This window comes from Megascapheus bottae, chromosome 3 (genome assembly GCF_031878675.1).
Source record: "Megascapheus bottae isolate mThoBot1 chromosome 3, mThoBot2.hap1, whole genome shotgun sequence".
NCBI lineage: Eukaryota > Metazoa > Chordata > Mammalia > Rodentia > Geomyidae > Megascapheus > Megascapheus bottae.
The window spans coordinates 36,313,953-36,330,647 of NC_143511.1; the positions used below are offsets into that span (position 1 = coordinate 36,313,953).

The following is a 16,695-nucleotide window of genomic DNA, read 5'->3' on the forward strand; positions in this document are numbered from 1 at the left end:
AATTAAAATTGACTTTAGAAGTCATTTTGGGACCCGCTGGCAAGCTGCGCTGTTGCAGTCCTCAGCTGCTTAGGTGTTGTGTCAGTGAACGCCACTCAATGAGTTTGGTCAGGACTGCTAACAGAAAGACACACAGGAGAAGCATGAAAAGTGAGCCAGTGTTTCATCTTTCAATATAAGAATGTGTGTCTGGGTTTGGGAAGTAGTTCAGTGGCAAAAACACTTGCCTAGCAAGTGCAACATCTAGTAGTGGGTTCAATCCCCAGGACTAGAAAATAAAGGACTCCCCTCCAAAAAAAGAATTTGAGTAGCTTTTACTCAGATAATATGTATGTCTGGCATCCTCCACAGCTCACCAGAAGACATAGCATAGCCAGCCATTATAAAATACCCAGGATGGGAGAATAAAGGCAGCAGAGGCCAGCACAAAATGCGGAAGGGCACATGAGGGGTGCTATCCACTGCAGAACAGATATGGAAATATACATGTGTGTATGTGCCTACCCAGATATGCATGCAAGATTGTGCTGATACATGCGCAAACACGTGTGTTTCCATGCGTGCACACATGGAGAGCTCGTTCATGTTCAGGGCAGGGAGGGGTTTTGCATAGCTCTCAAATAAGTTCTGATTAATTAGTCCCTGGGAAAATTGTTTTAATGCAAAGCCAAGTAGACTTACCCTTTATTTTGTTTAAATCATCAATGGACATAACACACTTTGAAATGTAATCATATACGGGTGTGTATATGCATAGGGCACATATGTGTGTATACATGCATATAGTTTGTGTGTATATAGATACGTATGTTTATCACTTTGTTTCCAGTCCTGGCACTTGAACTCAGGGCCTGGACACTGTCCTTGGGCTTTCTCAAGACTAGAGCTCTACCACTTGAGCCACAGCACCACTTCCAGCTTTTTTTTCTATATATGTGACACCAAGGAATCAAACCTGGATCTTTGCGCATGCTAGGCAAGCACTCTCCCAGTAGGCCAAACTTCCAGCCCCATGTATGTTTATCTTTCATGCATGTGTATATGCCCATATATGGACAATCACATGTCAATTATCTCTGAAAGGACAGTTAAAAGACCTCCAACAAGTGCTTTAATTGGCCTCTGAAAGAACAGTTAAGAGACATGCTATGCACCTATGGACTTTTAGATTTTTTTTCCTGGTGGCAGGACTTGAACTCAGGGTCTGGATGCTGTCCCTGAGCTCTTTCCCTCAAGGCTAGTGCTCTAGCCACAGCTCCCCTTCCGTTTTCTGATAATGGAGATTTAAGAGTTTAATAGACTTTACTACCCAGGGTGGCTTTGAACCACAATCCTCAGCTCTTAGCTAGGATTACAGCTGTGGGCCACCAGTATCTACCTAGACTGATTTTTTTTTTTTGCCAGTCCTGAGCTTGAGCTCAGGGCCTGAGCACTGTCCTTGGACCTTCTCAAGGCTAGAGCTCTACCACTTGACCCTCAGCACCACTTCCAGCTTTTTTCTAAGTATATAGTACCAAGGAATCGAACCCGGGTCTTTGTGCATGCTAGGCAAACCCTCTACTACTGGCCCCTCTTTGATTACTTTACTAAATGATAGTGTCTCTATATTTAAAAAAAATACAATAATTGAGTAAAAACACTTAGAGAAGGCTGAACCTAGTCTCTATACATGGCCCATGGGTATTGTGCCAGCCAGGAAGTTTGTTTGCCAAGAGAAAGCCCACATCTGACAAGAACTGATTGGCTACTCCATTATCTCCATGGGATTTTTCTCATAGTGAATCATAACTGACTTATATCTGACTACCAGCAGAGCATGTCATGGTCCCAAACTCCCATCTTTGAAATTGCTTAAACAATTATTATTCTAAAGTATGTAGTTGCCTGTTCATTATGGAAAATGTTGTTTCACCAAAAATTGTGCTATTCTTAATTTTTTAGAAGTCAGAAAACAGAGCGATGACATAGCAACATTCTCCATAGCAAACCAAAGCTACTTAGAGTGAAGCAGGCAGGTGTTGTACCAAATCTCTTTTAGGTTTGGATTGCTTGCCAAATTTTATATAACCTAAGCTACTTTAATGTAAATGAAGGACATTCATATTAAATAAACCGTTTGAATCTTTCCACATGAAGAACCTGAAATACTGCCCTGCCCTGGGTCACTGGACTCTAAATTCTACTCCAATAGGAACGGATAGAGTCATGTGACATTCCCCATCCTCAGCTCATTGATGAATGAGACCAGATGCAGGACATTTTTCTGCCTACCAGGGGGAAGACTCCAGATCCTCTTAAAATGGACTTCGATAAAGCCTGCTTCAAAACAACTCCCAATGCACTGGCTACACACCCTTGAAAATGCACAAAAGGTCTTCCAGGCTTTCCACTAGAAGGACACTATCAAGGATGGAAAATCCCAGTGGAAAACACTACAAGCCAAGTCATCAGCATTCTCTGTCCATGGCACAGATGTCTCCTCAAAGGACTTGGGCACAGTACCCCACCTGAGCCTCAAATTCCCTAACCCCTCCATCAGGCCCAGGACTCTTCCCCTGTGATAGGAAAAGGAATCAGCCTTCACAGTGGGAAGCCAGGATAGGCCTGGCTGGATCAGCCTCATAAGCTCTGAACATATTTGACCACATCCGATTTGACAAGCCAAACACCAAGCGCCTGAAATCAGATTGTCGTGGAAGACATAGGAGAGTCATAATCCCTTCTCTGGAACAACATTCAACCTATTACACACATCTGTAAAGGGTGCACTGTGAGAAGAGGCCCTAACCAGCCAATGAATCAGCATCTGTGTGCCCTAGCACTTGGGGATCATCTACTGATCCAAACACCCCAGGAAATACTCTCTTCCAAAGATCATGATGTGCCCTCGCTCCAGTGGGGCTACAGGAAGTGAGCCAGGCCCTGGGAATGGGAACCCAGCCAGAGTTCCTGGGGCCTACCTGCAGCTGGAAGCCATATCCCAGCTACATGAGGACAGCTGAAAGCTCACCACAGGCTGCACTACACTGACCTGTCTCTCTCATGAAGCATTCTAATGAAGGGTGAAGACACTTTTCTTTGCCCTACAGCTGATTGCACTGGGTGGGAGAAGGGGAAACAACGAGTTCTAGTGACTCCATCACATGTACTCACAGGCCAAGGAAGTGGCGCTGGCTGGTAGCGTAGGGGGAAGGAGGTGCTGGTCAGCTTCAGGCTCCTCAGGCTCCGGCTGCCCAGGCTGTCCGGTCTGTGAATGGTATGTCACCTGGACCTGCAGGGGTGCTGGTGGGCCCCTGGTCTTGTCAGGGCTGCCAGACTCCTTTGGCTCCTGGGACTGCAGCGCAGGCCAAATCCTCTCACGCCGCCACTGGATCAGTGCCACTCGGTCACGGATGGACTTGGCCACAATCTTCACATCACTCTCATGGAAGAACCCAGAGTCGATCTGCAAAGATGGCCTTATCAGTGTTTCAGGGACTGATGTTCCTGCCTGTATGCCACATTGCCTGGGATTAACCATGCTATCTATACTATGGGCTCCTGCTTGTGGGGTCCTTTCCTTGAGGGGCCACTCAGTGCCCCTAAAGTGTTGCTCTTGTTACCAAGGAGTAATCAACCACTTTCCTCCTATCCTTTACTCTCTAGCTTCTACTGAAATCCATAGGGCTGGCTTCTAGAATATCAGCTGGGTGCCCTGCCAGGCCCTAACCCCCCTTCTAAGGGGAGAAACGTCTAAACAAACTGTGTCAGGAGAGCAGTGCTCTGTACACTAGTGCCCAGCAAAACCCTAATTCTCAGTGTGTGTATGGTATTAGGGTTTGAACTCAGGGCCTCCTGCTTTCTAGGCAGACATCCTACCACTTGAACCATGCTTCCATTTCCTCTAAAGATCCATTTACCACAGAAAACACTGTCAAAGACCTTTAGGCTGGTCAGGCACAATAGCTCATGCCTGTAACCCTAGCTACTCAGGAGGCTGAGATTTGAGGATCAAGGTTCAAAGCCAGCCTGGGCACAAAAGGACCTGAGACTCTTATCTCCAATTAACCTCTAGAAAATGGGAAGAGGGACTTGGCTCAAGGGTAGGGTGGTAGCCTTGAGCTGGAAAGCTCAGGGGCAGCGCCCAGGTCGAGTTCAAGCCCCATGATCCACCCCCCCCAAAAAAAAAGACCTCTGGGAAGCCCCATGAGCCTGCTAAGAATATTCATGGCTGAACACCACTTTCTGAAAACAAAGAGGCCTGTGGAAGAGGCTGCTCTAGCTGGATGGAAGCCGATGACCACAATACATGAAAACTCAACTGAACTAAGATGCCAAGTCCACCTGGCCTTCTTTCCTTTCCCTTCCCTTCCTGAGGACCTCAGTCCTGAAGATGCTGGGTAGACCTTCTGGGAGAACGGGGCAGCACCATTCAGGGAGCCTTTTGGTATGGGAGTCAGGAGAGCACCCAGCACAGCACAGCTAGATAGCAGTGACCATTCAAGACTGATCAGACAATAATATACATGAAGAATGGAGCAGCCAGCCTTCTCCCATGTTGGAAAGCAGGAGTCTAGATCAGAGACTGATGGTGGGAACCAAAGCTACCAAGGAGGTCTTCAGGACAGACATAAAGTCACATGATCACAGATAGCATTTATTTGTATATGAGTGTTTAAGTGTGTGCGCGCGCGTGTGTGTGTGTGTGTGTGTGTGTGTGTGTGTGTGTGTGTGTAAGTACTAGATAGGTGTGTCCTTGTGAACTCTATCTACCCTGAGCTCCCAGGAGCAACAAGCATCCACAGTCCCACATGCTATAATAGGAAACCAGAGCTGCTGCAAAGATCAGTGACTCCAAGCCGGGCAAGAAAAGGAGGAGGATAAGCCAAACCCAGGAACTGATATGCTCAGGGAATGACTGGGACGTGCTAAGTGACATGGGAGCCAGTGCTAGGGCCATCAGTTGGCAAATCTAGGACATCTGAGCATCAAAATAAGCAGGCAATATGATGATTGTTTGGAAGGACATTTCCTAAATCTCTGACATGCATAGTGCATCTGAGTGCAAATCATCTGTAGAAGCAGAAAGGTGTCCCTGTGAGCATTAGGTTTGGTCTCCTCTCTGTTCTGCTCTTTTTTTCTTTCTCTTTCCTTCCTTTCTTTTCTCTCAGGCATTATTGCTCCAGGAGATCCACATCGTGAGCTTCTCTCTGCAGATTACTTATCAGCGAACTGAGTCTCCTGTCAGTCTGGTCTGAACCCAGAACCCTGGCCCACACTTCACTGTACCTCATGAGGAGCCTTAGGCAGCCCCTGATTCTGGAACTGTACCGGCCAGAGCATTCCACACACACAGACAGTTCATGCATACAGGACAACCTATTGAATAATGCAGAAATACTATGCTGTGCAGAGATAATAGAAGTAAGTGAACAGGAAGGTTGGTAAACAATGGATAGTTACGCAGTTTCAAAACACCTTCCAAGAGACATCCATCAAATACAAAGGTGAGAGTGACCCACATGGAGATGTCCCCCAGAATAAACATCTTGCAAAATGAGACAGACAATACCATGTGCCCCTAGGCTGGACATGGTGAGAACACAGCCCTGCTGTGAGATTCCCATAGATGCATAGCCTCATTGAGCATGTTATACTTCAGAGAGAAGCCTGGGTTAAGCCTGGGTTCTCCCTCAGGGTCAGACCACAGAGGTCAAGGGACTGAAGGGTCAAGGGGCCATGTGACCTGGCCTGATGCTCTTGCCATGGATGTTTTGCAGGAACACTGAGGATGTAAGCAGCTTGAGGATGAGATGGTAACAATGTGTGATAATGTGTGGAGCTTGAACTCAGGATTTGGGTGTTGTCCATTAGCTTTTTCACTCAAGACTGGTACTCTACCACTTAAGCCACATCTCCAATTCTGGCTTTTGGTGGTTAATTGGAGATAAGAGTTTCCTGGACTTTCTTGCCTAGGCTAGCTTTAAACTGAGATCCTCAGACCTCAGCCTTGTAAGTAGCTAGGATTACAGGCATGAGCTGCTGGTGCCAGGCATGATTGTATTTTTGATGTTAATCTCTATGTGTGATTGTGCAGTATGACTGTCTCCTTTTCTCTCTAGTACTAGGGTTTGAACTATGGCCTCACTCTTCCTCAGTCTGCTTGTTTGGCTTGTTTCTACTATTTGAATTATACCTCTAGCCCAGATTTTTGTTGTTGTTCTCATTTTTGGAGATGGACTCTTTTTCTTTCTTTTTTTTTTCTTTTTTTTTTTTTTGCCAGTCCTAGACTTGGGCTCAGGGCCTGAGCACTGTCCTTGAACTTTCTCAAGGCCAGAGCTCTACCTCTTGAGCAACAGCACCATTCTTGGCTCTTTTCTTTTCTTTTCCTTTCCTTTCCTTTCCTTTCTTCTCTCTTCTCTCTCTCTCTCTCTCTCTCTCTCTCTCTCTCTCTCTCTCTCTCTCTCTCTCTCTCTCTCTCTCTCCCTCCCTCCCTCCCCCTCTCTCTGTCTCTCTCTTTCTCTCTGTCTCTCTCTCTGTCTCCCTCCCCCTCTCTCTGTCTCTCTCTCTCTCTCTCTCTGTCTCTCTGTCTCTCTCTCCGTTTCTTTCTTTCTTTCTTTTTTCTTGGCCAGGGCCTGAGAACTGTCCTTGGGTTTTCTCAAGGCTAGAGCTCTACCACTTGAGCCACAGCACCATTTCCAGCTTTTCTATGTATGTGGTACCGAGAAATTGAACCCGGGTCTTCATGCATGCTAGGCAAGTACTCTACCACTAGACCAAACTCCCAGCCTCTTATGGCTTTTTTCTATGTATGTGGTGCTGAGGAATCAAACCTGGATCTTCATGCATGCTAGGCAAGCACTCTACCACTAGGCCAAACTCCCAGCCTGAGATGGACTCTTTTATAGACTTTTCTGCCTAAGCTGGTTACCTAAGTTGTGATCTTCAGATCTCAGCCACCTGATTAGCCAGGATGCCATTGGCATCCAGCTGAAAATGTCCTATTTTGTGCTAAATGTATATGAAAGAATTCAGTATGCAGAGCATTAGGCTAGTAACGTACTCTCAAGTGGTTCATGGGAGGAAAGCAGTGCTTTATAATACCATATAACTTCCCAGTGGGTCCTTGCTACTTTCAAGGTAATTTATTTGGAAAGATACTTCTACTTGTCAGGAGAAGACTCGACATGGAAATGTTCAGGTTAAAGAATTAATGACTCAGTTAGAAGAAGATGAGGGCAGGCATGTGGCTAGAAATGAGGATTCAGAGGTGGATACAACATCCTCAGCAAGGCCCACCCACCCTTCCAGCCCAATCTTCATCCTGGCTGGGAAGATCCTCAGGATCTGGATGATTCATTCTCTCAGAGAAGGGAACTAGGCCTGGAGTTCTCTTCTGGGTGCTTCCTCAGAATTGGGAGTAGGCTTTTTCCTGGGGCCTTTGTGGGAAAGCTGAGGCAGGGGAGGACTGATGTCAGTTGCAGGCCTGCAAGAGCAAACCCCTAGCCAAGTATCATCCATTCCCTGTGCAAAAGCAGCAAGAACATGTATCCAAGGCTCTAAAGCCTCAGGTCACAAGACTTTAAAGCCCCAGGTAAACCCAGGTCACAGCAACACTGTCATCCTCAGGCCTCCACCCACACGTGGCTTGTCTGACTAGAAGTTGTTAGAGAGAGAGCAGTTTTTCTTTTTTACACCACCAGAGTTATGGCTTATTTCTCTTTTCATCCACCTTCATAGTTTCTGCAGTCTTCCTCACTAAGACATTTCATTTTTTCCCCCAAATATGGTAGAATGTAGACACAATCTGTCCCATAGAAGTAGTTTCCTTTACATGGAACTTTGAAAGCCAAAGGGAAGCCTTTTCCTGTCCCTTTCTGTCCTGGAGTTAAGGTCTGCCTGGCTTACATCCAGGTCACTTCAACCAAAGGCAGCGTAGGACACCAAAGAACCTCCCCTTCCCTTAGCCATGTTGACCCACTATACCTAACCCTATCCTGATCTTCCTTGTCTCCCTCTAGGTGGTTCCAGGAGGGCTCACACCTGGACATCTATATTGTAAGAGAAGCTTCAATCCCCAGGGGCTCCCAAGACCCATAATGTGAGTCTTGCAGTTTGCAGCTCAGGTTCAAGGAAGGATTTCAGAAAGTGAGAGCCTGGAGTCTCTCATGAACATGAAGGATAAAAAAGTATACAGGACTGGAACTTAGACAGGTTTCCTGGGGCTTGGGGTTCAGGAGGCTCAGGAAGGGGAGAGGCAGGCTCATGTGAAGCTATTCACAAGTGGAATCTCACTGGCTTTCAGCCAGTCACAAACAGCTCCCAGGCTGGGCCTGTTTCTTTAGCAGAATAGGGGACACACATTGTTTTATTATTATTTTGTAACTGAACACAAGTCATGTCCCTTCTGCATGGATGCTCTATTTCATGGATGACATGTCTCATGGTGACAAGAATGTACTAAGAAACAGAGGAGGGAAGTGGAATGGGAGGGGAAAATGGAAGGAGGAAGAACTAACCCAGAGACAAAACATGTGAGTTCAGCCAAGTGTCATGGATCAGCTGAGGTGATGGACATGTGGATGGCCATGCCATTCTCCACTTGGTGACAAGCAGGGATGAGGTGAAGTCTTGGGAGGAATCTACTTTGGAAGCAGCTAATCCTAGGAAGTAGGTCCAGAGTATATCCGAGAGACCACCGTCTGGCCAAAGTCCATGTATCCAGAATCTGCTTATCTGGGATCCTGTGTACCTTCTGGATGCACTGCCTACGTTGGAATCACTCAAGATGAGCCTTGACATGCTGTTGTTATGGCTTATCCACACTGTGGCCCTTGACCTGGGGGCTTAGCTCCCAAATCCCTCACACCCTCCTCTGCCAGTACAGAGCAAACATGACTATGTCTTGTAGAAAGAATGTGAGACCTACATTTCAGCTGATCTTCCTGAACTTCCAATCATAGACCCTATGCTTTGGTTAGCACCAAGTCTCAGTTTCCATATCCATACACAGTACTACTGAAGGCACAAGACATTTGTGTTGATGACTATCTGAGTGTAGCACAGTACCTCTTGGCTATTAGGTTTGAAAACACCTCTGAGAGCCTCACCCAGTCACGGGGCAGCCACAGTCCTCCAGGAAGCACAGAGCTTTAAAGATCAGATAAGATCACAGCAGAGGATTCTGTCAAACCAGAAATGTGACCAGAGGGCACTTCACACTTCTGGGAGTAACAATACAGTCTGGGTTCTAGCCCAATGGTATATGCCCACTCTTACCCTCACTGTGCAATCACAATCTCATATTAGGGCTTATGCCAGCGTTCTGGCTATGGCATCAGCACCCAGGAGGCATCTTTCCCTAGAGACCTTGGGTGTTAAGGCCGTGCATCAGGTGTATATCCTCTAGAAGTCTGGGTAGAGGGAGACATCAGAAGCACATCTAGCCTGTTGCTGTGGAGAGGCAAAGGTGGCATAAGCAAGACCTGAACTCATATGATTTTCAGTCACATGGCATATGACAAGAGCAGCTCCATGCCACTCCAGATCCCTTAGGTTTATGGCTTCAGGAAGCCTAGCTGGGAGGCTGCTTCTTCCTTCCTGACTCACTTCTATGCACAACCTAAACCCAGTGATCCATGCACCCCTCACATACCACATGCCCTGGCCCACAGACATGGAGCAGGAGGAGGAGTCTCCAGAGTGTGGACCAATGCAAGGCTCACTGAGTCCCTCAGTCCCAGTCCTAATAGCTCACATTCCTTCTTTGGCATCAGCAAGCCTGAACAGGGTCTCATTAAGTCATAGTAGGCATAGTATCTGGCCCTACAGAGCCTATAGAGTGCTCTCTCCTCCCATTTCTCTAACCCCATCCAAAAACGTGTCCACTTCTCCTGACTAGGGGACTGAAGAACCCAAGTAGCCAGTGCACCTGGGCATGGAGCTTATGCAGTTCCAATAGTAAGAAGCTTATTTTAAGACACAGTTTCAACAGTGAAAAGCTTATTTTAAGACAAATGCAAAAGGACAAACACCTTTGTGACAATGAGACATGTAAAGCCACTGGTTCTCTTACATTGAGCTGATGGCTCATTTCTGCTTAGCTTTCTGTCTAGATATCAATCACTTATTTCTATGTTCAGCTCATCAGCTTACCCTGAAATATGGAGGGACCTTGGGATTCTGGTCCTGTGAGGTGTCCCTCTGTTTGTTTGTCTTTCTTTCTTTCTTTCTTTCTTTCTTTCTTTCTTTCTTTCTTTCTTTCTTTCTCTCTTTCTTTCTTTCTTTCTTTTTTGTAGTCTTGGGCTTGAGCTCAGGGCCTCAGCACTGTTCTTGGACTTTCTCAAGGCTAGAGCTCTACCACTCAGGCTTTTTTTCTACGTATGTGGTACTGTGGAATTGAACCCAGGTCTTCGTGCATGCCAGGCAAGCACTCTACCACTAGGCCAAATTCCCGGCCCTATGGTGCCCCTCTGTGACTTTGGGTCATAGCTACATTTTGGATGGCACAGACTTTGCAAACTGGATCAGAATCATCTATCTGGGCCTTCATGGTTTGCCTTACTCCTGATGACTAATATTATATCATATCATCATCGCCTAGAACCAGTGTGGCCTCTCTTGCCCACACCTCAATCTGAACTACTATTTCCCTGAGTTGGGCAGGTCTGTCTCCTACCTTCCTGCTCCAGAAACCTCAACATCCCCTTCAGACAGTAAGAGTCCACTCTCTTAAGACACTCAAAACTCCTTTCACCAAAGACAGGCATGCAAGAGGAAGTAATGGGACAGAAGAGACAGAGTGCATTCTTCCATCCCTTTTCTAGGTAGAAAATAGCCAAAACAGTGCCCCCAAAGCAAAAGGAAAAACAAAGATCCCATACTCAAAGACAATATATTGAAAACAAAGTTAGCAAGAATTCGGTCAAAGCAAGCAAGTCCTTTTCCAGTGCATCCAAGTTCCTGGCTCACTTTCCACAATCACAGTTGGTTCCTTCCCATGCTGTGTCCTAGCCAGTTATTTTCCAGGCCCTGTGCAGTAGAGAAGACCCCAGCTTTCCTGTTACTATGTACACATCTGACCATGAACCCCTTCTTCTTAACATGGCTTGCATACTCCTCCCATCTCATTTCTCCTCAGCTTCTCTTCTAGATACAGTGGCTTACTTATTTCTGTGTCTACCTCATCATCTTATCCTGTGATATGGAGCCTCCATGCTGGCTGCTTCCCTGGGCAACACCTACTTTGCTAGGGTAACAACATTTGGATAGCTTTTTCCAATCTTTAGAAACTGTGATCCGACTGACAGTGTGACCTAGTGGCATTGTGCTTGCCTAGCATGCACAAAGCCCTGGGTTCGATTCCTTGGTACCACATACATAGAAAAAGCTGAAAGTGGTATTGTGACTCAAGTGGTAGAGTGCTAGCCTTGAGGAATCCCAAGGCCCAGGCCCTGAGTTTGAGCCAGGACTGGTTAAAAAAAAAAAGAAAGAAAGAAAGAAAAAAAGAAAGAAAGAAAGAAACTATGATCCCCACAACCTTTATCTCAGACCTCCCAACAGCACAGCTGAGCCCCTTACTGGGCATATAGGGTGGTGTGGGGTACGTGTACATTACCATTTCCTGGGCCACATCATCAGGAGTCTCCTTCTCCAGGTCGAAGGTGAACTCTATGGCTCCATTATCCTTGGGCTTGCCCTTTAGCTTCTTAGGGTCTTCTACCCAGAGCCGCAGCGCAATGGTAGACTTCCGGCCGTGGTCCTCCTCTGCGAGTTCCACCCTGACGCCTGTGTCCTCCGCAAAGAAGGCGTGACTCAGCAGGTCTTTGATCTCATACCTGGAGGAAAAGTGGCTCACAGGCAGATGCTCTGGGATAAAGAACCTCGGTGCCTAGGCTCCTTGAAGAGGATGTGCCTTTTTAAGGTAACATGATGGCCCAGAATATGCATATAGCACTGCATCTAAGCATCAGGTCAACACCCTGGAAAGCTGGGCAAGCTGTTTGAGAAAGGTCTCTGACTTTACTACTTGGTGGACAGGCTCTGCTCTGAGAGCAACACCAGCAGTGACATTCCTAATTCCCAAGAGATGAAGAAAAGTCATTATCTCAATATGATCTATTCCATCATGTTTTAATACATCCTTTCTCTCCATCATTATATAAAAAAGAAGGGACCAGGAGTTTGGCCTAGTGGTAAGAGTGCTTGCCTAGCATGCATGAAGACCTGGGTTCTATCCTCGGTACCACATACATAGAAAAGCTGGAAGTGGTGCTGTGGCTCAGTTGGCAGAGCGCTAGCCTTGAGGAAAAAGCCCAAGGATAGTGCTCAGGCCCTGAGTTCAAGTCCCATGACTTGCAAAAATAAAATAAAATACAATAAAACATGGTTCATTGTATCAGGCTGCACACAATGCAATTAGAGCTCCTGCCCATGTGCTGGGAAGCTCTCAATCCTCACTTTGGCTTTGGGTGGAACCAGAAGAGGCAGAATACTGCTCCCAGTAGCCCCACCTCCCTGCCAATGTTATGACAAAGGCCATAGGCTTCCCCAGAGCAGTGAGGGCACCTGCAAGAAGAGGGGACAGGTGACAAGTCTGCTCTCTTCTCCAGTACTGACAGAATCATGCAGCGCACACAGTATAGAATCTGAAGAGCTTCTCCGTGGCTATGTGCATCAGCTATCTATCTCTATTTGCTGCTAAAAATGTCTTGTGGATGGTGGGTTTGCCACAGTTTGTTTTGAGAGAGGAAAAGCTGTAGAAGCACCTCCAGATTTCTGGCTGTGCAGCTGGGAAGACCAACTCTGCTTTGAGAGGGGAGATGGTTTTGTGGAGCAGCTCCCGAGGTGGGCATGCTGCCTGAGAGGTGGATGGGGCAATGAGGGACATACAATGTAGTTTAGAAGAGAGAGTAGAAGAGGAAGATGGAGGAAGGCTGGGAGTCCCAGGCAACAGATCATGGAAATGGATGAAATTTGGAGGGATAACTAGAAAGAAAGCCAAGAGGGGTAAAGGGAAAGCCCAGGTGCATAGGGCATTGGGCAAGTTGTTTTAGAAAATTCTCTGGATTCACTGTCTGGTGGGCAGCTCTCAAGCCTAGTGCTGCTGTGGCCCAAGCCTGACCTCTGATCTTCCTTGTTAGGAAGGTGGCTGAACACACAAGCTGGAAAAACTTCAGCTGGAGAATAACTCAGATTCCAGCACCAAACCGGAACTCACCTTTCTTCCTTGTTCTTGCAGATGCATTCCCCGATGATCTCCTTAATTTCAGGATCATGCACTTTCTCGAAGCTGGCCGGCTTGATGCCCTAAGAAGAAAATAGTTGTCACCTAATGGAAAATGAATTGGCATCCTCACCAACCTCAGTACAGGAAAACCCCTGTGGCAGAAGAACTAGTGCTGAGTTTATCCTGTAGAGACTGCTGGAAAAATGGGACAACATATGCCACACGACTATGTTCATACACTGTTAACAGGAAGTGCGGGATGTAGACTCAGAGGAAGCATCAATGGGACATCCCCCGCCCACTGCATGCATGCTGCCCACAGCAGTTCCCAGTCTGAGGCACAGAACCCAACAGAGCCTGGGGTCTTACTGAGTTGAAAATGGAATGGGTCTCAGACCTTATGAAGGTCACAAAAGACACTTCTGGAAGGAAAGAGCTCAGATGTGTGCACATCATTCCCTTGAAGCTGCTTAGAATTAGATCACAAGGACATCACAGGTTTGAGGAAGAAACCATGAAGGAGCTGTGGGCACCGTCACTCCCAATAACTAGGAAGCAGGCAGATGAAATGCATACAATGTGCAATATCCAAACAAAAACTACTAGATATGCCACGAGGCACAAAGATGTAGCTGATGACTTGGGAGAAAAGCAACAAATGGAGAGCACTTGATTTTTCAGACAAAGCCAGAAAAGTCATTGTAGTTACAAAGAAACCTTTAAAGGAAAATACACGTAGCAGGAACTGAATGGCATATATATATATATATATATATATATATATATATATGGAACTAGAAATAAATTCCAGGTTGCACTAAAGCACATTAGCTGCAGAAGAATCAGACACCACAGAAGAAAAGATGTGGCAATCAATGATCAGATAGAGAGCACAGAGAGAGAAATGTTTGCTAAGGTTATGTTCCCTTCATTTCAGAATATGGGACACAGCAAGGACCAGTAGGCACATGACATACATAAAACTAGTGTCCCAGAGGGACAGATGGGGAGGCAGGACAGAATGAAATCCTTGACAAAATGATGGTGGAAAGTTTTCCAATTGTGATGACAACTCTACACCCATAGGTGTAACACATTCAAGCTCCAGGCAAGAGAAAGTAAAGCTAGGAATAAATGGGCATGCTATATGAAACCAGTTAGGATCTACTCTTTTATCTTCCCTACTGTGCATACAGTAGCCTAGTTTCCTATAAGTCTCTTTCTGGAGAACACCTTCGTGAGTGACCCTATGTGTGCAGCAGCCACCATGCCCCCTCAGGTCAGTCCCCTCAGTCTAGATCTCCTTGATAACCACCCCACCTCCCCCCCCACCCCACTACCCCAGCAACAGCTCCACTTGTGCTGCAGAATTTGATACTGGGGCTGACACTTCAAATATAGCAGTCAGTTTCTGGAAAGGTGTTGATCAGAGCTTGCCCTAAGTAGAGTCTTCAGGGCCTCCCGAGCCAGCTGCCCCATCACCTGGAGGAGGAACCACAGCACCATGGTGGTGGACTCAAAGCTTCCCACAGAGCCAAACATTTCTAACCACATCTGGACTTCCTCCCCACACCCTTCCCCAAGGAGGCAAGACCGTACATAGTTTGTGGTCATGCTGCTGGCCAAGAGCCAGGCCAAGAGACTTTCAGGGCAGGAGGGGACTACTGGGGGCAATGGAATAACTGATAATTTAGAGCTAGGGATGGACTCAAGGTAAAGCTGCAGGGATGCAAAGAATCAGGACCTCATTGTGCACATCTGCAGAAGGAGCATCTGACTATGCAGTTGCTGAGAGAAGAATGCACAGACAAAGCACTGTGCCCAGCAGCACTAACCACCCAGGCTGAGAGCAATCCCAGGCTGAGATGGAGACTCCTGAGATCATAGCCGTCTAGGGCTGCTGTCAGGATTGCTCCAAGGGCCTCCAGGCCTGGCCATGAGGGCTGAGGACCCAGTGGGAATAGAAATAGAGAAGTCTTAGCCTGGCTGTTCCACCTCCACAGGCTTTGTTTTTATTCCCCCAACCAGGGAGGCCACCACAGAGGGAGGACAAGGCCCATCTATTTGTACAGCTGAAACCATCGGATCAACTCAAAAATCACAGCGACAGCAAAACAGGGATTAAGGCTCACAGGCTGCCCAACCACTTAAAGACATGCTTGGCTGGGCCAATGGTTTGGTGAAAAGGAAAACAAACTGTGGTTCCAAAATAAAGATGGGGACAGCAACAACTGAGGGGCAGCCTAGAACAAGCAAAGGGAATAACTGGGACAGCCTGCCTGGGCCAAGCCTCCTGGCAGGGGACCAGGTGGAGCCAGAGAACACCTAAGCTTCTGTTTCCTGGACACACAGGGTTTTCTGAATCAGCCTCAGAGGCTAAGCTCCATCCCTGGCACCTAATCATCTATCACTCCTACTAAAAGATGTCACCTAGCCAATCCTCTGCTTCCCCATCTGTGCGATGGCCACACTCCCTCTTTTCCTCACACAGCTGTGGTTCAAATTTTCTCAAGGTCCACACAGCTATGGTTGAGGCTGTGGCCCGCACCCATTGCGGTGTCTTTCTTTACGAGAAGGCTAAGTAGACTTACGCAGGTGACCTTGCGGTAGATCTGGGCAGCATTCTGGCACTCTGAATAGGGGTACTCCGAGGTGGCCATCTCTAGCATGCACATCCCAAAGGCATAGACATCAACTGACTCATCGTAGTGTTCCTCATACATCTCGGGAGCCATGAATTCAGGTGTGCCTGTAACAGGAGCAACAAATGACAGGGTCAGCTGGCCACAGCCCAAGGCCAGTAGGAGCCAGTGTCCAGGAGGAGCCCTTCAAACCCTTGGAAACCGTGGCTGTCACAAGACACACTCGGGATGTTCACCGTCACCTGTCCTGGAAACCAAGACATGTATGTTCTACAGAATGAACTTCCCAAATGTTACCTCGTGATTTCAGGGTTAGTGATCAGTTTAAGGTACCACCCCTACTCCCAGAATTGGAAGAATGACTTACCATGGGATATGTACATGCCCTGGACTTGTGGTTAGTATGCCACTAAGAATATGTTTAGATACCCCAAAGGTAACGAAAACCTGGTGTTCACTCCAAAGTCATTGTAACTGCAAAATCCCAGGAAGGTCTTGAAAGTCCCCAATAAACTTCCCCCCAAATAAGGAATGGCTTGACTTACTAGGCATGTCCCATAGCATCAACTGACAGATCCTAAATAGGATCTTCTCACAGTGCAGTAAACAAAAAATGCAAATCATTTTCACATGTGTGTGTGTGATGGTGGTGCTAGGGACTAAATTTGGGGAATCATGTTCACTAAACAGGTGCTCTACCACTTGAGCCATGCCCCTAGTCCTTTTGTTGCTCTCTTGTTTTTCAGGTAGGATCTCATGGGTTTTGTTTAGATATAGGCTGGGCTCTAGATCCTCTTACCTATTACCTCTTGCATTACTGGAATTATAGTCACTGGCTTACTGATT

The 16,695-nt window shown here is 46.9% G+C and overlaps 1 protein-coding gene across 11 annotated transcripts in view; it reads right to left on the reverse strand.

Moving 5' to 3' along the window:
* Positions 1-16,695, reverse strand: part of Wnk2 (WNK lysine deficient protein kinase 2) — a 120,208-nt gene that overhangs the window by 52,505 nt on the left and 51,008 nt on the right. For all 11 annotated transcript variants that reach the window (XM_090329908.1, XM_090329903.1, XM_090329902.1 and 8 more), the window contains exons 5-8: positions 15,799-15,956; positions 13,199-13,287; positions 11,597-11,816; positions 3,154-3,445 (exon numbers count right to left, since the gene is read on the reverse strand). In XM_090329908.1, coding sequence (XP_090186034.1) covers positions 3,154-3,445; positions 11,597-11,816; positions 13,199-13,287; positions 15,799-15,956 — 759 coding nt within the window. The remainder of the gene's footprint in view (positions 1-3,153; positions 3,446-11,596; positions 11,817-13,198; positions 13,288-15,798; positions 15,957-16,695) is intronic.